The sequence below is a fragment of the Balaenoptera musculus genome, chromosome 9, assembly GCF_009873245.2.
Source record: "Balaenoptera musculus isolate JJ_BM4_2016_0621 chromosome 9, mBalMus1.pri.v3, whole genome shotgun sequence".
NCBI classification, from domain to species: domain Eukaryota; kingdom Metazoa; phylum Chordata; class Mammalia; order Artiodactyla; family Balaenopteridae; genus Balaenoptera; species Balaenoptera musculus.
In genome coordinates, this window is record NC_045793.1 from 8,871,731 (window position 1) to 8,895,109 (window position 23,379).

The 23,379-nt window shown below is 37.2% G+C and overlaps 1 protein-coding gene across 2 annotated transcripts in view; it reads right to left on the bottom strand.

Annotated features, from left to right (window-relative positions):
• CNTNAP2 (contactin associated protein 2) overlaps nt 1-23,379 on the bottom strand; it is a 2,064,798-nt gene that overhangs the window by 984,326 nt on the left and 1,057,093 nt on the right. For both annotated transcript variants that reach the window (XM_036864011.1, XM_036864010.1), the window contains exon 10: nt 13,446-13,595. In XM_036864011.1, the coding sequence (XP_036719906.1) occupies nt 13,446-13,595 (150 nt within the window). The remainder of the gene's footprint in view (nt 1-13,445; nt 13,596-23,379) is intronic.

Below are 23,379 nucleotides of genomic sequence, written 5' to 3' on the forward strand. Positions count from 1 at the left end.
ATTTACTAAAAAAAAAAACACTACATCAAGAACAGATATTTCGATTTGGTTACTTGCACACAGAATCGTCTTAAAGAAAATAGATTACAAGACTACAGTGTTTTTGAGGGAATGAATTTTCAGCAATTAAAAAAAAGTCCCCTAAAATCATTTCTTCTATTTGTTTGGCCATAGAAAATTACGAATGTAAACAGAAATACCAACTTTATTAGAAAACAAAACAAAACTTATTTTCTGGTTTATAAAGAGGTTTTACGAGAGAACGTCCTAAAACTATCTTTGTTTTCACTTATTTGTATCATTACTCAGTAATTCGTGGTGGCCAAGGAGGGATGCTGGTCGTATCTCCCCTCCTGTTTGAGGAGCAGAGTTGGTTGGTCTAATTGGGGTCCACAGATGTCCTCCTGCTGAGGCCATGCTCCCCGAGGCTGCCCCAGGTAATTACTAAACATGGCAAGAGCACCCGAGTCAGGCCATTTCTGTCTATCGTGGGACTCTAACAGGCTATTTTTATGAGGATTGTGGCTGACACTGTCTCAGTGCTTTGCTACAACCTGGGGTTCTCTTCCTACACAATCCTCCTTCCTTCCATCACTCCTTCCTCAGGTGTCAGACTTCCTCCTCCTCTTTTACCCCTTTATCCTTCAGAGACATTTTGCCCAGTAAATCTTTCAGTGTCTAATTCTGCCTTAACATCTGTTTCTTGGAGTACCTGCACTGACACATTACTCATGAAAAAAAAGTATAAATTTTTTTTTTTGGTAAAGCATTGTAAAATCAACTGGATAGGGTAATCTGTAGAAATGTTTATGTTCTCCAAATAATAACCTGACACACATATCACATATTGACATGAGATATACAAGTCATCACAGTTTTTAAATCTTGCCAATTTTTTTTTTTAACTTGAGCATTTTAGATACGGAAAATATTTTCTAAAAGATACATACAAAAAATCATATTCAATCTACATATTTATAGTTACCTATATTTCTACAGTCAGAACATTGTTCTTTTAATCTAGTGATTTTAAAAAGATACATACAAAAAATCATATTCAATATACATATTTATAGTTACCTATATTTCTACAGTCAGAACATTATGTTCTTTTAATCTAGTGATTTTAAAATAACAAAATTAATATAAGGAGAAAAACCCCACAAAATAACAGTGATAAATAGCCACAGGGTTAATACAATTCCTGCAAGTCAAAGAGTTTTTATAATTTCATGATTTTTTCCTTTGAAAAACTACTTATAATTCGCCCTTAAATCTGAATACTCCCAGTGCAAGCCAGTCATAAGAGCCAGAAAAAAGCAAAGGCATGCTGAATATCACAATAATTCTAATGATAATTAGCCCAAATCATAGCTCTAATCAAATTTTACTTCTAGGAGGTATAAAAAGGTCTTTGGAATTGGGGGCTATGTAATGAATACTTTCCTATCTCCAACAGAGAAAGAGTTTCTGAAGAGGTTAATATATTCAATTTCACTGTGCAATTCCCTTCCTCCTCTGTGCCCTTTTCTTTTATGCATGTAGTTGGAAAACAAAGTAAAACAACCAAAAGTTCCTTGGGAATTGGATTGAAAAAGAAATGTGTCTCTTCTTGTTAATGTTCTCATAATGGAAAGAAATGGCTTAAAAATGTATTTTTTAAAGTGGGGAAAGAATTTGCTTAAAATAGCAAATATTGATCTAAATATTCTTATGGCAAGTGGTTGTTTTAAACAACCAAATTCTTTTTAAGAAGTTAATAATTGAGAAAGTTTCTAGGTTAATTCACTACAGTTAAGGAAAGACTAACTCTCTGAAGCTGAATAAGAGAAAAACAATCATGTATAACAACGAACCAGGGTGAAACAGTAAAAGCACAAAGGAAAGATATATAAATAAAAAATTAGTGAATGGGTTTGGAAACAACAAAAGAAAACTTAATTCCAATTATTATATAAAGTTAGCCAATCCAAATCAAAATAATTTTTAACAACGTCCAGGAATCCGTAAGGTTCTAAGATGTGATTTCCTCATTTCTCATTTTGCTATTTAATAAACTGTTAGTCGGTTGGTCAGAAAAACTTGACTCTTGCCATAGTATTTTAAAGGGAGGTATATTACATAAAAGTAAAATGGGCATCCAAGTATTTCAATATTAATAAGTGATGTTCAACACTATATAAATGTAGATGATGGTGAACCTTCATTTTATTTTTTAAAAGGCAATAAATAATTTATCCCCTGATCCCTTCTAACCTCAGTATAGTTGGGCCATGGGTGGAAGAAAGACCAAGAGGAAAAGATGATGACTAGTCCATGCTTTCAAGTTGGAAGTATATCCACTAGACTAATATTTTTAAAGACCATTTATTTTATAGCAGTTGTTTAGCTTTGAGTCGAAGTTCTCCACTTGCCTATTTCTGAGTGGCACTGCAGTCCCCAAATCAGCGACTGATTGGAATTTTAGTTTACCAGAGCTGGTTTTAAATCAGTAGAATCTTGAGTCTTGTTATACCCCATGTGTGATGCAGCAAAAAGAGCATCTGGGCAAGGCTTGAAAGATTTGAGAACTAATTCAGAACCCATCAAGGAGAGAGAGGATGCAGGGAACTGTGAAAGTGTGTGTGTGTGTGTGTGTGTGTGTGTGTGTGTGTGTGTGTGTGTGTGTGTGTGTGTGTGTGTGTGTGTGTGTGTGTGTGTGTGTGTGTGTGTGTGTGTGTGTGTGCGCGCGCGCATGTGTTGGGGGGTTAGGGGGTTGGTTCATGGTCTTGTTAATTTGGGAGGAGGAATGACAGGTTACTCCATGGATAGCAATACCTTCAGCAGTTCCTGACGCACAGGTCAGAAGTAGTCTTTAGGGAAACACTGCCAGATGGACCCCAAAATGCAGAAGAAGAAACAGAAAATGTGGAGTAGAGGAAAGGGTAAGCTCAAGGCTTTTTGTCAGGCTGACTGCTGTCATCTTGACTCCTTTTTGTGTATTACGGCCCATGTCCCACCTGTCAGCAAGTCCTGTAGGCTTGACTCCCAAAAATGTATTCAGAATTGACCATTTCCCACTCCTCCACTAGTCTATCTTCCTTCGTCTGGGTTATTACAATAGTCTCCACTGTTTTAACTATACTGCTCCCTTATCTGACCATACTCTTTTCTCAAAACAGCAGCCTTAGAGATCGGTTTAAAATGTAAATTAGATTTTGCCATTCACCTGGTTCAATCTTCAAATGACCACCCCCCTCACTCAGAGTAAAAGACCCTTCACGATCCAGCCTCTGCAGCCTCGCACTCCTGAAGCTGTGTGGCCTCCTGTCCTCAAGGCCTCCATATGCTCATACCTGTGTACTAGTTACACTTCCTTTTCTCTCTACTAGAGATGCTCTTCTCCATATCTCCTCTTGATGTGTTTGCTCACATCCTTGAGCTTTTTGCTCAATCCTTGAGCTCTCTGTTCAGGTGCCATCTTCTCATTGAGGCTTCATCTGTCAAATTGTTTTAAATGGTAATCTTCAACATCCCCCTTCCCCCAGACCCTCCTATCCCCTTCTCTGATTTATCTTCTCCAAAAATACTCATTTCACCAATTTGTTATCTCTACTGGAATGACAGCACGTATTTTTTTCTGACTTGTTCAATGCTCTAGCATGAATAATAATGCCAGGTTTTAGTAAATATTTAGTAAATAAAATGATTTGAATCCTGGCCCTACTCCTCACTAGTCATACAGATAGTATGTACACCTAGATAAAAAGTGCATCTGATCTAATACAAAATCATGTTATTGTCAAGACCCTGAAAAGTTATTCCTGCCAAATATTATAGTGAAATACCAGTGGCTGTTCTCTGCCAGCACAGTCAGTATCCCTTACCTAAAGTTCTCTAGGGGGAGAGGAGTGTGGCAGAAGCTGGCCATCTACGTGGGGATGAGAAGTCCTCTAGCCCCTTTTGCATGTAACCATTAAACGTAACCATAGGGACTGTTGATTAATTTAGTCAATGATTAAATATAGAACTATTATGCAACAGGCATTTTTCCCCAACACTTAATATAGCAGAAAATGTGAACAACTAATATCCTTGTCGTATTAGTGCTTACATTCTAGTGGAGATTCCAATAATAAACAGTCAATATAGCACATAATGAAGGATGTAGAATGTTAGAAAGTGATTAAGTGCTGTGGTAGGGGAGGGAAGAAAGTAGTGTGGGACAACAGGGACCAGGGATGCTGGGGGTGGGTGGGTGGGTCAGGACGTGCTGGAGCAGGAAGGAGAGGGCCTGGTCATCCTCCTGGAGGAGGTGAGACTTGGGCAAAGTCTCTAAGGAGGAGAGTAAACCAGAGAAGAGTCAAAAAACAAAACAAAAAAAATAAGGGTCTAGGGAAAAAAGAAAACATTATAGGGACAATAGAAACCAGACCAGTGGTTGCCTGGGACAGGGCAGGAATGAGAATTGACTGCAGGGGGCAGAAGGGAAATTTGGGGGACTGGGGAAATGATCTAAGAGCTGGACTGTGGTGATGGCGACACTACTGTATAAATTCACTAAACTCACTGATTTATACACTTTAAATAGGTGGATTTTAGCATATGTAAATTTTATCTTAGTAAAAGCAATGAAAAGAGAGAGAGGGAATAAGAGAGGTTAACATTAGAAACATAAAATGAAACAAAATAGAAAAACATGCCTGTAGAAGACTTGGATATCATAATTAGAAAACTGTAAAAGCAGTTTCTGGTATTCCTTTATCTGTACATTAAACCAGACAATCTGATTATATTTTTATTTGATGTTTCGAATCCAGAATCCAGGATATATAAAAGTACTCTGTGATGGTGAGTTTTACATGTCAACTTGGATAGGCTCTAATACACAGTTATTCAATCCAACACTCATCTAGGTGCTGTTGTGAAGGTGTTTTGTGGATGTGGTGAACATCCACATTCAACTGACTTTAAGTAAAAGAGATAAGCCTTGACAATGTAGCCCTCATCCAACCAGGTGAAAGGTCTTAAGAGCAAAACAGATGTTTCCCCAGATGGAGCTCAGAGTAGGTATACATTAATAAGAGAATCATACAAACAATGTAAAATGATAACTTTATAAAGGTGAGACATATGGGGGGATGAGAGCAAAAACTGTAAATTCTATGAGGGTAGAGATTCTGGCTCCTGTTTGGTCGCGGTATATCACCAGCACCAAGCATAACCCCTGAGTTATATGAAGGGCTCCATAGTCTCTTTGGATATAAATGAATAAATGTAGATCTCAGTTCTGTAACAGAAAGATAAATGCATGTTTGAAAAGAAAGTCCTAAAGATAACTAAGGATTTAGAGAAATACGCCCACAAAAAGATTAAAAGATTTACTATTATTTCAACCAGTTAAGAGAAAACTGAACATTGATCTAATAACAGAGTTGAAGGATTTCAATCCCCAAAGTAATACCACATTTGTTTTCTTTGAAGGCATTTCTTGTGAGAACACTTAATGTGCAAAACAGCACATGTACCCAGCATTTATGTGTTAAATGTAGGAATGATCTTACTGTCAGTAAGGGACTGGACACATAGCCATGGGTGTCAAGTATGTTCTCCTGAACTTTTCTGGTTGTTTTAATATGAACAGCTCTCTGGGAACACTTCATTATATCTTTATGACTCTAAGCCTATGTTCTACTGCTCAGTATATACACATTATGCAAAATTCCAAGACCAGTACAGCATGCCATTAGGATGACAATTTATTCTTAAACACATGTGATTTCAAAAAAGCCACTTAAACTCTACTGAGGGAAGAGAACAATTCCAGGATTTCATCTTCTTTTCATGGCACTCTTTTGTATGTGTGTGATTGTTTTATTTCCAGCATTATTAGTATCTACAGCCAAAGTCTTTACTATTTTCATTTCTTTGGTAGTGATAGGTCCCACCATACTACAAATCAAGGTCAAATTCAAAATTCCTCCGTTTCTGAAAATTTCCAGGTCTGTTAAGCAATGTGGATAGACTTCCCCCCCTTGTCTTTATGTATGATCCTGCCCCTAAAGTTTGCTAACGCCAAGTCTGTGATAGTTAATTTTATGTGTCAACTTGAGCAGACTAAAGGATGCTCAGATAACTGGTAAAACATTATTTCTGGGTGGGTCTGTGAGGGTGTCTCCAAAAGAGATTAGCACTGGAATCAGTAGACTAAGTAAAGAAGATGGCTCTCATCAAAGTGGGTGGGCATCATCCAACCTGTTGAGGGCCCAACAGAACAAAAAAGGCAGAGGAAGGGCAAATTCCATCTCTCTTTTTGATCTGGGATGTCTATCTTCTCCTGCCCTTGGACGTTGGAGCTCCCAGATTTTCGGCCTTTGGACTTTGGGAATTATAAGAGGAACCTTTGAGACTAGGAGTTAAACCACTGGCTCCCCTGGGTCTCAGGCCTTTGGACTCTAACTGAATTGCACCACTGTCTTCCTGGTTCTCTAGCTTGCAGATAGCAGATTGTGGGACTTCTGGGCTCCATAACCCTGCATATATATATATATATATATATATATATATATATATACACACACACACACACACACACACACACACACATATACACACACATATATATATATATGAATCCTGACTGATACAAAGTCTAAGCTGTATGCTCTTTTTTTCTCACTCTAATTGTTAGTTTCTTACACATGGGATACATTTTCAAAACAATGATTCCTTTACTTATCATTTGCACTTTTGTATTGCTCTGTTTACACAAAGCTTTCTAACATTTATCAGAGATGAGTTCTCACCATGACCAAGTGTGGTCATGGAATTTTCTCAAAAATATTTTTTATTGATTTCCTTAGAATTCTATACTCAGTCCTATTTAGAGGTCAGAAAGTCATGTTCAGAAATTTGGCCAGCAGTGCTGTTTTTATCCAGTGTGCATAGTAGTTTAATTTTTGTTGTTGCTGTTTGATTGTTTGAATGTCTCTACCTTTTAGTTATCCACATTGCCTAAAATTTGTTTGACTTTCAACTCTTATAAAATTCATCTTTGAAAATGAATAATATTAATCCAGAAATATGAATCTCCCTTAAGAAGTATGGTAACTTTAATTAAAGGGAGCTATGAAGCAAATCACTTATATCTTATTATGGGCTGACTTGTACCTTCCAAAAAGATATGTTGAAGTCTTAACCCCTAGAATCTGTAAATGTGGCCTTATTTGGAAATAGGGTCCTTGCAGATGTAATCAAGTTAAATGAGGTGATAATCTGATCGCCTAATGTATCCCTAATCTGATGACTGGTGTCCTTAAAAGGAGAGGGAAATTTGGACACAGAAAAACAGAGGGAAGAATTCATTTTGAAGATGGAGGCAGAAATTGGAGCAATGTATCCACAAACCAAGGAAAACCAAGGATTGCTTGCAACCATCAGAAGATAGGAGAATCCAGAAAATACTCTTCTTTGGAGACTTTAGAGGGATCAGGGCCCTAGTGAACCTTGGGCCCTGCTGAACCTTGGTTTCAGACTTCTAGCCTCCAGAACTGTGAGGGGATAAGTTTCTGTTGTTTTAAGCCACCCAGTTTGTAGTTTGTTGCAGCAGCCCTGGAAACCTAATACAAAGAAGTTTGCTTAAGATTCACTTTTCAGACCACTGAGGAAGACATCATCTAACGTACCATATCATTTGATAAAACATTTATCACTCCATTTCTTGTGGAAAGCAACAAAAAGGAGCTAGAGGGCTTCCCTGGTGGCGCAGTGGTTGGAAATCCGCCTGCCAATGCAGGGGACACGGGTTCGTGTCCCGGTCCGGGAGGATCCCACATGCCGCGGAGCGACTAGGCCCGTGAGCCACAGCTACTGAGCCTGCGCGTCTGGAGCCTGTGCTCCGCAACGGGAGAGGCCGCGACAGTGAGAGGCCCGCGCACCGCGATGAAGAGTGGCCCCCACTCGCCGCAACTGGAGAAAGCCCTTGCACAGAAACTAAGACCCAACACATCCACAAATAAATAAATAAATAAATTTAAAAAAAAAAAAAAAAAAAGGAGCTAGAAAACAAATCTCCAAACAACAGATTTTCAGTAGGTGCAACAACAGGCCAGTTGGCCCTTCAGAGGAAGGAAGACTGGACCATAAACAGAGTGCTGCAAGGTCCTGCACATATTCTGGTGACAGATGGGTCAACCCAGGAATTCCTGAGAAACTATCTGGGAGGCCTTTCATGACTAAGTTGTGGTGTGTTTTAGATCACTAAGGAAAGCGTTAGGCACTCACAGCTGGTGGCATTTTCCCTTAAACAGCCAGGAAGCACCAGCACTGGTAACAAGCCTCTAACTGATTCAATGAGAACTACTTTACACAGATATATATTTGAGACAGACTAGGACCTGGGACCTGGGACGCTTTGCTGCAGTACTTGCACCTGGACAAAGGTCTTCTAGAGCAACAAAATACAAAGAAACTATAAGGAACTAAAAATAATTGTGTGCATGTGCAACTGGGGCAAATTATCAACAACAAAATACAGAAAAGATCAAAATAAAACCCCAACTGCCACTTCCGCAGAGCCAGGAGCAAAGGCAGGGGGTCGGGAGCAAAAGCAGGGCACTGCCCATGCCCCCCTCACTCACCACCACCTAAGGGGAGGGCAAACCACCTCAGCCACTCCTCCGGCCCGACCCCTGGACACACCCCCTACCCTCACCCCATATGAGGAACCAGCTCGCCCCGCCTCGGGAACAAGTGAGCAAGGGAACCTGTTTTTGTTCTCGCTCCCCCCCTGCTGCAGCAGGGGCCCCAGTAAAGCCTTGTCTGAATTTGTCTGGTCTCTGATCAATTTCTATTGATTAAGGAGTCCAAAAACCCTGGTCAGAAACATATTTACATATCAATCTAATAACTATTTAAAATTCATGCTCTATGTCAATGAGGAGTAAAAGGCTATATACTGGTGAGCCTAGATTTGTAACTGGGAAGGGCTGTGCCCTTTTATTAAACTTTATTAATTCCATTCCTATCAGACTCTGGCCAGTTCCCAATGCCCCCCATCTCTCTGGTCACCTCCACCTAATCTGGCACCTTCTTGAGAGCTGCCACCCCCAGTGTGTTCCTTAGAACTCCCCTTCCAACAAGACTGGATCTTTCTTACCTCTCCTCTTCAGCCCACAGCTCCTTTTCCTTTTAAATTAAAACAATCAAAATACCAAACCTAAAGAAATTTTTAAGTTTAAAAATCTTTCTACTCTCTCATGATCATGGGCCCTGGCCTGTATCAGAAAGCCAATTCCCAGGTAAGCAGTCAATAATAAATTGAATTATTTTGTTTAGAATTCTTTTGATTATTAAAATTAATGAAGTGTTATCAAAAGGAATTCAAGTTGGGAGATAGAGAAATAAGGTAAAGCAGCTAAAATAACTTTTCCTGAGGAAACATTCCCAAATGAATAATCTTTCTTTTTCTGTTTATTCCCAAGAAAGAACAAGGCAAGATAATTCTTAGAGCGTAAACGTCTGATTGAGAGTGTTACAGAGGAGAACTAAGAGCCTTCCTGGGATGAGCAGGGCGCAGGCGCGGAGAGAGAAGGCTCCGCACTGGTGGGCACAGCCGTGCCTGTGGTGGCAAAAGCAGCTGTGTGGCCAGGACTTACTTCAAAAAAAGCAAACTGTGGACATGGTTAAGGGCAGAACGCCTTTACGTAAGGCTTTCACCCAGCGGGAAAACAATTTGATTTTTACTGACTAAGGAGGAAGAAATGCTTTGAGTAGCTGAGCAGCTGGTGAGAGGCCTTAGATGAGCACATAACCTGAAATCTGAAATTTTCCTTGGAAGGGGCTGTCTCAAAGGGAGTTTAAGAAAAGACCCCAGATGAATTGGAAAGGCAATCAGCATTTAGCATGAAACCCTGGGGTTAGACCCTGGGGTTAACAGGTGATGCTGTGTAATGTTCACAGAACAGATCCTATTGCCTTTTAATAGATAAAGAAAGATAAATTATTAAAATGACCTATCAACTAAGAGAAGCCACCGTCCCAAATTAGGTGTGTATGATTCAAAGTTCTTATTTTAGAACAAAGTCAATTCTCCTTTCCACTATACTAATATTTCTTAAGATGTCATCATTGTAACATCTACAACTTACTTTACATTTTCAGCACAGACAGTATGAAGTCGTGTGAGTGTGTTCCAAGTTACAGTCCAGAGGCGGCTATCATTCTAATCAGGCAGCCACGCGCCAGAGGCAGTCGTGAGCGTGCTCTCAGAAACACTGCAGCCACTCCAGACGCAACTACTCCAGGATTTCTGCTATCTATTCCTCTCATCAACTTTCTGAATGTCAAGTTGGGTTTTCTTTGGTAAAAACAGTGGTCTCTTAATTAGCATAAATGGTAGATAAATGTTATTAGGAAAGAGATCCAGTGGTGAAATTAAATATATTAAGGTTATGTAGTTTGGCAAAACATCTTTTAGAAACACACCCTGTGTGAAAATGGTATAAGACTCCAGTGAGGTCTGTGACCTGAAGCCGTGGAGACGGTTCTGGATTCTGGATCAGTGAACCTGTGCCAGCTATTAGCTTAGGAGGCTTTCTGTTGTCTGGCACTGGCTCTGGGTGTAGCTGAATCCTGCCTCTGAAATACTGCTACAGCTGCCTGAAGAAAACAGTTTGTTCAAGGTAAAGCAAGTCAGAGAGCTAGGACTTCGCTGAGCTGACAGAGGAGTTTGTATTAACAGTGTTGTTCCAGCTTGCTAATAAATGTTCATTTAATAAATGTCTCTATGTGCACCAGACCCTGTCTGGGGCTTCCTTTCACTGCTCCATGGTGGCAGAGCTGTATGAGAATAGCTGTTTCTTACTTATCTCACTTGTCAGTGGCTGACATTGTTTTTTAAAAAGAATATAATAGATATGCATGCAAGTTGGCTAAGTCAGATCTATAATTCTGTTACTCAGATCATTTGTTTCAGAATCACTTGAAGTTTAGAATTCTTCGATTTCTCAACATCCTGCATTCTAAAGTTCTAGGAGAGTGGCCTGAGAATCTGAATTGTAACACGTTCCCCTAGTGATTCTCATATACTCTGAGGATTCAGCCAATGAAGATATAACCAAAGAAGCATCATGATCATTTGCTGACAGCATTTCCCAATGGCAGACTAAAGACCCGAGAGGGAGGAAATATGACCCTGACTGCTGGGTTTGAAAACCCAAATCTGTAAAGCAATAGTAATAGCACACTATAAAGCCCTCATATCCTATAAACTCTATGCCATAAATTTGTGGTTATAGCTTTTTGCCTACCCATCTAGATGGAAATAGATCAACACTTGCCTTAAGCATTCAGCAAGCTCATTCATGGCCAAAGATATTCCACTGTCATTTGCATGAGTAGGGATTATCAATAGCTTTCCAACTGAATACTGTCATCCATTTTCTGACAGCAATGAAAACTGTTGGCCAGAAGTCCATCTTGTTAAATATGTTTTGGGAGAAAAACCAGTTTAGCTACTGGGTTGCTTTTTCTCACATCAATAAGCCCAGTTTATTCACTCCTAAAACATCTTATCTGACTTCATCCACTCATCAAATATTTATTGAGAGACTTTTAAAAAGCATGTAGCTTTAACTCCCAACAAAGACCATGGAAGATTAAAGAAGCAGAGGTCTAGTTCAGGACTTCTGTCTCTGAGCTGTCACTCATCATCATATCATGACGCAGAGGGGAGAAACACCCTCATACAGGAGTCAGAAGTTTTGAATTCAGGGGCTGGCTATAGACTCAGCGGCAAGTCAGTATAGCTCTTAGGGCTTCTATTTCTTTTTTTAGAAATTTAGGAATAAAAGGCTTGCCTTGCTTATTTTTCAGAATTTACTAATTCATTTACAAATATTTATTGGTCATCTACTATATTCAAGAATTTTTCTAGGACCTTGGGGGATAAAGCAGGAAACAAGACATACAAGATGTCTGTTGTCAAGTAGGCTTATTCTAATAATTAGAGAAATATATACAAATAGTGATATATAAACATATATTTATATATACAAATAAATAGATATAGGAATATTAATAGGCATATTTGCAGAGGCAAGTATATGTACACATACTTTTTAAAGCTTAAACCAAAGCCTTTTCTAAGGATACAATGTATATTTTTAGATCTCACATAGGGTGATTAGAATGAGAAAGGGAATAATCTAATGAAAGATTATTATTGATCTAAGCAACACACCTAGCATTTTAATAAAAGATATCCCTATGTTTCATTAATGAAAAAAACATTTTCTGGCAGGATGCATTTCTCAAATTAGAAAACATGCCAGGTCTGTGTTCCAACACTTTTTCACATATAGAAGTAGAATTTATCATTAAAAGAATCTTCCATTCCACTAATCTTTTTATTACTTAAGAATCAAGATATTTGTGATCAGGTGGCTTCATGTAAGGCAACCTGTGTTAGGCAGCCTCTCAGAAGGCCCCAATAACCCCTGATTTCTTGTGTAATCCCCTTGCTTTAAGTGTGGGCTGGATTTAGTGACTTGCTTCTAATAAGTTGTATATAACAGAAGTGATGGGATGTGAGTTCCAATTGTATATAACAGAAGACTGGATTATTAAAAACAACAACAAGAACAAAACCTTTATGGCTTCTATCTTGTAAATTTTCTCTCCCACTTACTGGCTTTTCCCTCCCCTCCCCTTCTCCCTCCCAACCTCTCCACTTCTCTCCACCCCTCTCTCTCTCTCTCTCTCTCTCTCTACACACACACACACACACACACACACACACAGACACACACACACACACACACACCCCGCCCCATCATCTACAGAAGAAACCACTTGAAGAAGAGAGGCCCCGAAGGATCAGACCTGCATAGAGGAGAACCAAGGCACCCCAGCCAATAGCCAGCACAAATGATCAACCAAGTGAGTGCACCTTCTTGGAAGCAAACTCTCTAGCACAATTAAGGCTTCAAATAACGTAGCCACAGCCAACAGCTTGGGTATAACCCCATGACAGACCCAGGTGGTCAGAATCACCCAGCTAAGTCATTTCTGAATTCCTGGTCTAGAGAAACTGTGAGATAATACATGTTTGTTCTTTTAAGCCACTAAGGTTTGGGGTAATTAGTTACACAGCAAGAGATGACTAATGTATAATCCAAGGACATGATTCTTGAGAATAGTGTTATGAGAATGAATGGATTCAAAATCTCACGCTTTATACTTAGAATATTTGAATTGGACTAGAAGAATATGGTGACATCATATTAACACTTTATCATGAAGAAACAATACAGTTGATGCTCCTTTTAGTTCAATGAGGTTACAGTTTGCTTTTTTCCTGAGATCCACTGAGTCCACTGAATATAAATACTTCATAATCAAACTTTTTTGAAACTCCATTTTTAGCAATATATTAGTTAACCAATTAAAAAAAATGGTAGTCTTACCTCCAAAAAAGTACTTCTCGCCAGTTTTAACTTGAAGAGGACTGTTAGTTCGAACTGCTGAGGCTTCATCTCCATCGATAGTGAGAATAACAAAATTCTCCTTAGCTAGGAAACGGACCTCATGCCACTGGCCGTCATTCAACCCAGAACCTGTTAGATAAAGAGAAAAGGCCATTTCTTTTCTTAAGATGATTCGGTTTAAAATAATTTTTAATAACAACTTGAGTCAGAGCTTTGTAAGTAAAAATTAATATATTTGCATCTAGGAAAATTGAGTGTAGCTACAATTAATATCTCATCTTCTTTAATATTGTAAGTAGTTCTATCCTCCGCCAGACCAAATATGGCGTAACATAACCCAATCAAGTAGGGATATAATGTGCCATCAGGGTACATAAGAAACTGGAGTGAATTAAGTTGTTTGGGAGATGATGATGAACTATTTTAATTTAATAACTTATTTTCTAGTTAGCTTTACTAGACTTCACTCTCAGATGAGAAAAAGGATTTGTAATTTTATCTAATGTCACTCTCTGTTTTTAAAAACTATTTTTTGTACTGTCATTGTCTCTCAATAGCCACATCTGGCAAGTATAGCTAATAGAAATGAAGGACTAAAGAATAAATGTGTGAGTATGTGCAGTGAAGGGGAGCAGAATATGCCACCCCAACATGTGCCATTTCAGCATACTGATTACTTTGAATTAAAGTTACTTAAGAAAAAGCAAGTGCAGTAAGGATACTCTGACCCTCCTTTGTCCCTCTGAAAGCAGGAAACAAATCTCTCATGTGAAAGGTACCCTCCCTGTACCAGGAGGGTACAAGGCTTCCTTATCACTAGAGAGAGGGAAGTTAGGGCCAAGAAGGCTGTATAAACAAACCATGTTACTTCTTCGTTAATCTACTACCCCAAACCCAAAACTTTGGGTTACCAAAGTTACCCAAAAACTTCTTTGTCTTGTTAATTCTTTACAAAATTAATCTTTTTCTTTGGCTAAAAGGTATAAAATCTGCTTACATTGGTCACTTCTTTGAGTCTCATATTTCGGAGAGGTCCCATACATACAAAATTATATTTGTTTTCCTCCTGGTAATCTGTCTGATGTCAATTTAATTCTTAGATTAGCCAAAGAACCTAGAGGGGAAGAAAGGAAGTTTTCCTTCCCTACAGCAGTTATTTGTGCTAACTGACCACTAATAGGTATGGGAAATGATACCAGGATTATCTGATCATTTACAAATAAGATATCTTTATAATGAATTAGGTTATATTTAAACAGATAAACACCAACAAAATAAATCAACTCCCTAACAATCATATTCCACTCTTGCCTAGTACAAAGGTCTTCAGGAACAGAAAATCTATTTAGTTCTCCATTGGACAGAAAATAACATAAAGTTTCTGTTTAGTTTGTGTTCATTTTTCAAATAATAATTTAAAAAATTAAGGAGTAAAGAGAGGAGAACAGCCTTTGAACAAAAGTATCTTGAAAGAGTTTAAGGAACACTAAGAGAGACAGAAATCTGAGTCAAAGTGACTTTCTTTCACCTTATAAAGGCCTATGCAAAGGGAAACTATTTTGTTCTAGACTACTCCAGATGGCTTAATCTAGAATCCATAGGTAGAAGTTACTGAAGGTACACTTCTGCCTCACAAAAGAAAGAGAAGCCTAGCATGAAAAGGTATCCAAAAATGGAATGAGAGAACATCAGTGAAGCACGAATGATGGCTTCCAAGCTTCTGATCAGAGGTCTGCAAACCACAGCTTATAGGCTAAATACTGCTTGCTGCCATCTGTTTCTGTGCAGCCTGAGAGCTAAAAATAAATCTCACATTTTAAATGGTTGAAAAATAAATAAAAATAATAGCAATATTAAATTACATGTGAAAATTATATAAAATTCAAATGTAGTGTCCACATAAAATCTACTGGAATACAGTTAAACTCATTTGTTTACACATTGTCTGTTCTACAGAGTCAAACAGGTGCTACAGAAACTGTATGGCCCACAAAGCCTATACTATTTACTGTGTCATCCTTCATAGGAAAAGCATAAACTAGTGACTGGTTTACATTATTAAACAGAAACACCATTTTAAAGAAAAAAATTAAGGCTTCTTGGGGCTTGAAGATAGTCACGTATATGTAGTATTAACTAACATTGTACTAGTAAATATCATTACAAATGATCATCCCTCAGGTATTTTTTTTCAGGATTTTCAAATTTTAACTTAGTGACATTTATTGGGCACATTTTATTTCAATGGAGGAAAACAGGAAAACAGCTCTAAAGTAATTAATACTAAATAATTTTCAAATTATGAAATGTATAATACATACAAATATTTTTTTTTGTACTGAAATTACTATGTAAACATACAGTATTATTCTAAAAGTAAAGTCAGTTAGCTGTCAGACAAGAAGTAGCGTTTACTGAAACAACTCCTTCTCCAGTAGTTTGCCTTTGGGTTCTCCCACAAAACTGATTCATGGAAGACTGTACTGTCACTATAACATTTTCTGTTAAATTATAAAACTGGGGTTAGTGTTAATTAGCCATAGAAGTGTATGGTTTTGATTTTGGTTGTTATTTTTGCCTTTACAATGTGATGAACCCTGCTTTGAAATGCAGTTTTGGGGCATGGGTCCCAAGGACAGTAATGTTACAAATGTTTAATCCTAAATAGTCACATATTCAGAGGAAGTCACTTACAAGCTGTCTTCAGCGACAGGGCTTTCTGTTCTAACCGGTAGACCAGAAAGCCTTTCTAAAAATTCTAATGAAAACCTCTTCATCATAAAGTTAATTTTTAAAGGGAAAATCACCAGCTTAACTGTTCATGACAAAAAGGCCTATTATTCCATCAGATTAAAATAAAAAGGTTACTTTATTTTTTCAAGAAACTTAATCACTACAGAAATTGGACCTCATATAAAAGCAGCCTTGTTGATAGCAGCCACTGCAGCATCTGAGCTTAAGGTGTGATTTCTATTCATTTTAATTCCAATTATTATTTTGAACTGTTAATGTTAATCATCAAGAGAGTTTTTTAATAACATGTGGATAAAGAAAAATTTTTTAAAGTGACATATTTTCTTTTGAGAAATTAGGTCATCCTTGCCCCACTGAAGAATGAACTTCATTATATTTGGGGCCCATTCCTATCATAGATTGCTGAGACATACCTCTTGACGATTAACATTAACAGTTCAAAACAATATTTCACAGAAAAAGATGTTTTTGAATTACTATCCCCAATAAATAGGTGAGAGAACTGAATCTAATAATGTTTAGGCATCCCATATGTGGTAAATGTCAGAACTAAGAACTGGAACTCAGCTATATCTAGTTCTGGAGGCTGAGTTCTTATAAACAGCAAACAAACAAAGAAAAACCAACAACAACTAAACATGGTATATAGACTCTGTGCATCTGTGATCAGAGTTCTCTTGTACCACACACACACACACACACACACACTTCCATCTGCCACCACATCTAGAGGGAGTTTCTGGAGTACCCTTGTCTCATACAGCATCAGGGTTGTAAATAAACTGAGACACCGATCCGGTTTCATCTGCCAACTTTCAGCATTTGCGTCATCAGATTTTTGTTGTAATGGAAGATCCCACTACTACATGTCTTTTAGTATTTTCTTGCATTGATGTTTCTCCCCTTTGTGAAAGGGGTACCTTTCACAATGTTTAAAATTGTAATTTGAATGGAAATTTTATAAGTAGAGAAGCAAATTCTAGCATTATTTCCCTAAGGCATATTAAAGTAAGCCCAGGAGCATTCATTTAAATCATCTCCATACTTTGTGAAACTCAGCAAAGAGAACTCTGTGTTCACTCCTTTCATTTTATAATGAGTGGATCAATCAATGATCTTGAACATGCTATCTTTTGTCAGTTTGTAGAGTTGAGATCCTAATCTAGACCTTTTGCAATCAAACAGTAGTTCTTCCCACTCAGAACACAGCCATTAAATTTTATGGTGCGAAAAAAGAAGATGCCATAGTTTCAGCATAATTTCCCTCCTCTTGTGTCCCTTCCCTTCAGTGCAAGGGAGACCTGAACAACTTTGTATGAAACACGGACTACTGAGTTTTGCCTTTACCATTTCCTGGGCCACCTGCCACTTGGGAAGTAGTACAGAATTGTTTTGCTTCAGAGAAACTATATGGAATAGCCTCTTTGAGGCATTTTTAAAAATTAACAATATTCTTTAGTAATTTTTAATTCATATGAAACAGAACATTAACGAAATTTAAGAGCTTTTAGAATTCAATATGTAAAATTCACTCAGAACCGTGCAGTTGATCATAAGATATACACTGAAAATACCAATACAGTCTTAAGAAAAAAAATGTATCATCATCCCAAGTTTTATTAGAAATTTGTGAGTTGTAAACAACAAAGAACACATCACCAAATAGGATTAAGGCATCACTTCTCATTTGCTATTAAAGAGATGGTATCCCTTCACTCAATATTCTAGAGCAATGAATGTCCCAGGGAATAGAGAGACTCACCAGGGACCCATAATCCCAGACACAGTGGGGTCTTGGTGGCTGGAGAGTGACTCAGGACCAAACCAAAAAAGGACGCTAGTTACTGACACTTAAAAAAGAGACCCACGTCTCATACGGCTAACATTTCCTAAGAGCCTGGTATGTGCCTGGCACTACCTAACTCTGTATGTGTCAATCTATTGTCTTTTCTCAATAATGAGCATCAAGATGGCAGAAGGGCAGGAAAATAGTGTGGCAGCTAAGAGGACTGACCCAGGAGCCAGGTTGCCTGTGTTTGCTCTGGCCCTCGCCAACCTGGACAATTTACCTAACCTCTCTGTGCCTCAGGCTTCTCCTCTCTAAAATCAAATAGTAGTATCCACTTTGTAGATTGGTTTTAAGGAGTAGATGAATTAGGGTTTGCATAGCATTAGAACAGTGCCTAGCAGCTAGGAAACAGCATATCTGTATCTATACCATTAGGTCAAAAAACAAAGAAGGCTGTTGAGTCCCATTTTACAAAGAAAAAAGCAGAGACTTAAACGTAGTACTTTTTCTTTGGGGGTTACTGCATTGCAATTACAAATATTGGTGTAGTTATAAATAAGCCTTCTAAACAAGACAGCAATATAATAACTCAACAACGTGGAGATCATGAATATATACATATGAGACAACTGAAAAAAAGTGTCCTAACATTATGCTAATGGGCACTTGAAACTTAGAAAAACATGTCCAGTGACAGCATTAGACATGGGAAAAAATTTCTGTATTCAAACAATTTAGAGCTGAAGATGATCTGTTCTGCAAAAATGTGTTAGATGACTCACAAAGTTATGACAAAGACACTGATGTTAAAGCTGCATGTGAAGAAATTTGAACAAAATTATTTCCAAAAAGTGAGAGTGAAAAATGAACTTTCTAAATTATTTATGTATGTAATTTTAAAAACAATAGTAATTAAATATTAGAGACATTTTCACCCACAGCCCTAAAAGTTTATACATGTAAGTTAAGCCAAAAGGTACTCTTAATTATCTCGTTGGGAAAATGGGGGATTGCCTTTCATTTGCGGTCATATTTTATTCAAGTTGACGTGTAACATGCTCCATAAGAGACAGAAGTAGATTAGAAGCCAGGGGTGTCTGACTTACAGACTCACCCTCAGAGATGCAGAACAGTATAAGGGTCTAGAGCACAGACTCTGAAGTCAGACATCCGGATATAAATCTCATTTCTGCTCACCTAATAGCTGGGCCTTCACCAAGTTAACCTCTTTAGGCCTCAGTTTCCTTCTCTATTAAATGGAAATAATAACACTATCTACTTCATAGAGTTCTGAGAATTAAGTATATACATTGTCACTTAGAACAGTGCCTGGCACACAGTAAGTTCGCTCTCAATAGATATTAGCTATTGTTTTACATTCGGTGAGTAAGACTAGCTCTCTAAATACCAACTTGGGTTGTTGTACATTAATTCTATAAGTATTAACTATTATGAAATGAATAAACATTGGTTTTCTTTATGAATAAATACCCACCTCCCATATGAATTTTATAGTACAAGAAAAGTCTTGAGGAATTTGGGAAAGTAGCTAAATATATATCTCTTGTTAATATCAGGGTCAACAATTTCTAAAGCCAACTTTGAGCTATACAATAAAATAGGTCTTATTCCATCATAGTCACAGATGTACTTTCACCTCCGCAAAATGTGTTTTGTTTTCAACTAGATTATTCAATAGGTGTGGTTCTGAATGTCTGTGGAATATTTCCAAAAATCAAATCCAATTCCAAGCAAGGACTTCACCTGATGACTAATTTTGAGGAGACTGATATAAACTGTAGTACATATTTTCCAAAGTATTTTTGTTTTAAAAATATACACTATTCAACAATTTTGATGTACTTTCACACTTAAAGATTATTTGAATTTACTTTATGATAGATACCTCCAGTTATTCATTAATTCATAATCATAAAAACTTTTCAACTGTACATTACAAAAGAAAACTGACATTTTTACAAAGAGACTTTTTAACCTAAAACCAACATCTTTGAAGCCATATTCCAGCTTCTGGCTTTAATTCTTTCATAAAATAACGAAATTGTTTTACAATATTTTCTCTAGCATCTCCCTAACTTATAACTTCTAGAAAAACTTGTTTTGTATACAAATGTAAAATGTTAATGAAGCATATTCTATCCGGGCTGACTTTCTAATGGTATTATTTTTAAAGTAAGACTCTTGAGGTGGTTGCTTTGATTGAACAAGAAGAAACAGATGTTTCTCTTATTAGAGACAAAAGAAGACTGGTTTAATGAATGTTGAAAAAAAGAAAGTATTTAAAATATAGTCACAAACCAAGATGTAACATCTGTTTGAAAATGCTTCAATAAAATTACAGTGACTAGAGTTTTCAGTCTTTTGCTCAACATTTAATCTTGAGAGAAAAATCTCAGAGACTATAAAATCCGTCTTTAGGTGGTTACAGTATTCTCTGAGGTGTTAATAATATATCTCGTAAGTTACCAGTTACCTATTTATGCAATAAGAAAAAAGAGAATATACATCTCTATGTAGATATGCCACATACTATTACTTATATTATCTATATAAATCCCATAAGGAAACCAATCCAATTTAATCTTGCTCACTTTTACACATCAATCCAAACCATATAAATATGATCAACTGCAATCTGACAGAACATGTAATACGATACTTGGGTATGCACAAAATACTTTTATTTTTTAAGTTGAAGAAACTGGCAAATGCTCCTCTGTACTGGTATAGGTAGAACGTCACTTTGGAATATGTCTTTGTTCTGAAAGAACCACTTGAATGGAAGCTTTAAGTTAGAAATACACATTGGGAAGAGCCTACTGCATGACATTTTTTTGTGTTGCTAGATATGACTCCATCACTAATTTAATATGTAGAATCTTAGAGATGGGATGAATTCTTTCCTTTCAGGCACTCAGAATCTTTTGAGAAAGAAAGAGCCCAGATTAATAGATTTTATTACATTGTCTGCACCTTAGAGTCATTTGGGGAGCTTTAAAAGTTTCACACCGAAATTTCCAAATCATTGCTGGGAAATTAAACTTTTAAATAAACAGATATATACGATGCAATCCTAGTCAGAATCTCAACACTAGTCTTTGTAGAAATAAAAATAGAAGATTCTAAAATTTATAAGGAATTTTTAAAACCTTAAATATTCAAAATCATCAAAAAGAAAAACACAAGTAGAGGACTTATCATCTGATTTGAAGACTTGTTATAAAGCTATAGTATTCCATAAAGAAATCAGAACCGGACCCAAACATATGTGATCCATTGTTCTTTGGAAAAGGCTCTAAGGCAATTCTATGCGGAAAGAAAAGGTGATTTTGTGTTTGTTTCTTTGTTTTTTCCAAAAAATGGTGCTGGAACAACTGGATAAATAAAGGGAAAAATGTATCTCAATTTCTACTTTACTCAACACACAAAAATTAATTCTAGATGGATTTTAGACCCAAAAATAAAAGCCTAACTATAAAGCTTCTGAAAGATAACATAGGACTTTGGGGTTAACAGAGATTTCCTAGAGCAGGGGTCCCCAACCCCCAGGCCAGGACTGGTACTGGTCCGCAGCCTGTTAGAAACCGGGCTGCACCGCAGAAGGTAAGTGACGGACGAACAAGCAAAGCTTCATCTGCCACTCCCCACTGCTCGCATTACGGCCTGAACCATCCCTCCCCTGCCCCCCCCCCCAGCCGTGGAAAAACTGTCTTCCATGAAACCGGTCCCTGGTGCCAAAAATGTTGGTAATGGCTGTCCTAGAGGATATCAAAATCACTTGATAAATTAGGCTTCATCAAAATTAAAAATTTCCACTCATCATTAGACATAGTTAAGAAAATTCAAGGCAAGACAGACTAGAAGAAAATATTTGCAACATGTATATCTGAAAATGGAGCATACTAAAATACACTAAAAGCTCTTATAAGTCAATAACTGGAAGACAAAAATGGGCAAAAGTCATACCACAAATAAAGGTAAATTAATTACCCATAGCCACGTGAAACATTTCTTGACATTGCCAGTCATCAGGGAAATTAAAGCCACAATGACATACAATTTTACACCACTTCAGTGGCTAAAAATTAAAAGGACTAACTAGGACCTGGATCAATGTGAACTCTCATACATTGCTGGTGGGATGCAAAATTGTACAGTCCCTTTGGAAAATTCTTTGATAGTTTTTAAATAAAGTTAAACATATATTAATCCTATGACCCAACAATTTCCCTGCTAAGTATTTTCCCCCCAAAATCAAAATGCACATTGCAAAAATACGTGTACGGGAATGTTTCAGCAGCTTTACTCATAATGGGACTAAATTGGAAATAATTGTATAACCATACAGTGTGTACTCAAACAAGAAAATGTTGCTAAGTAATAAAGAAGAATGAACTAGTGGTTTGGACAACATTGTTTTGCATGAAAGAATGTAGACACAAAAAAATAATATACTGAATGAATCCTTTTATAGGAAATTTTAGAACAGGCAGAACCAGTCTATGGTGATAGAAATCAGGACATGAGTTGCCTATGGGGGGAGGGTGCACACGGGCATGCTGTAAGAGGCACAAGGAAACTTTCTGAGGTAATGAAATGTTCTGTATTTCGATTGGAGTGTTGGTTGCCTAAGTGTATATATTTATCAAAATCCATTGAATTGTGCTCTTAAGATCTGTGCATTTCACAGAGTTGATTCTCATTCGTGGATTCAGTACTTGTGAATTCACCTTATTGCTAAAATTTATTTCTAACCCAAAATCAATACGGTGATGCACTCTGGTCATTCACGGACTCATGCATGAACAGACTGGTGAAAAATTGGAGTCGCTCGACTCACAAGTTCCCAGCTGAGGTCAAATAAGGCATCTCTTTGCCTTCTTGTTTCAGCTCTTATCCTGCAATCAAGTGTTATTTTCACTGTATACTTAGCGCCACGTTGTTTTTTGCATTTTTGTGCTTTTTGTCAATTTTGCCATTTAAAGTGGTCCCCAAATGTAGTGCTGAAATGCTGTTTAGTGTTCCTAAGTGCAAGAAGGCTGTGATGTGCCTTACAAAGAGGAAATGTGTACATTAGATAAACTTCTTTCAGGTATAAGTTATAATGCTGTTGGTTGTGTGTTCAATGTTAATGAATCAATTATATGCATGAAACAAGGTAACTTTAAACAGAAATACATAAATCAAGGTTTGTATTGATGCAAATACAAAAACAAGGTTATATATTGATGCAAATGTTGTGACCAGAGGTTCTCAGGAACCTAACTCTGTATTTCTTGTAGGAACAATGGTTCATTATTCACTAATTGAGTGTTTACAATGACTATGCAGAATATAACTATGATGAAT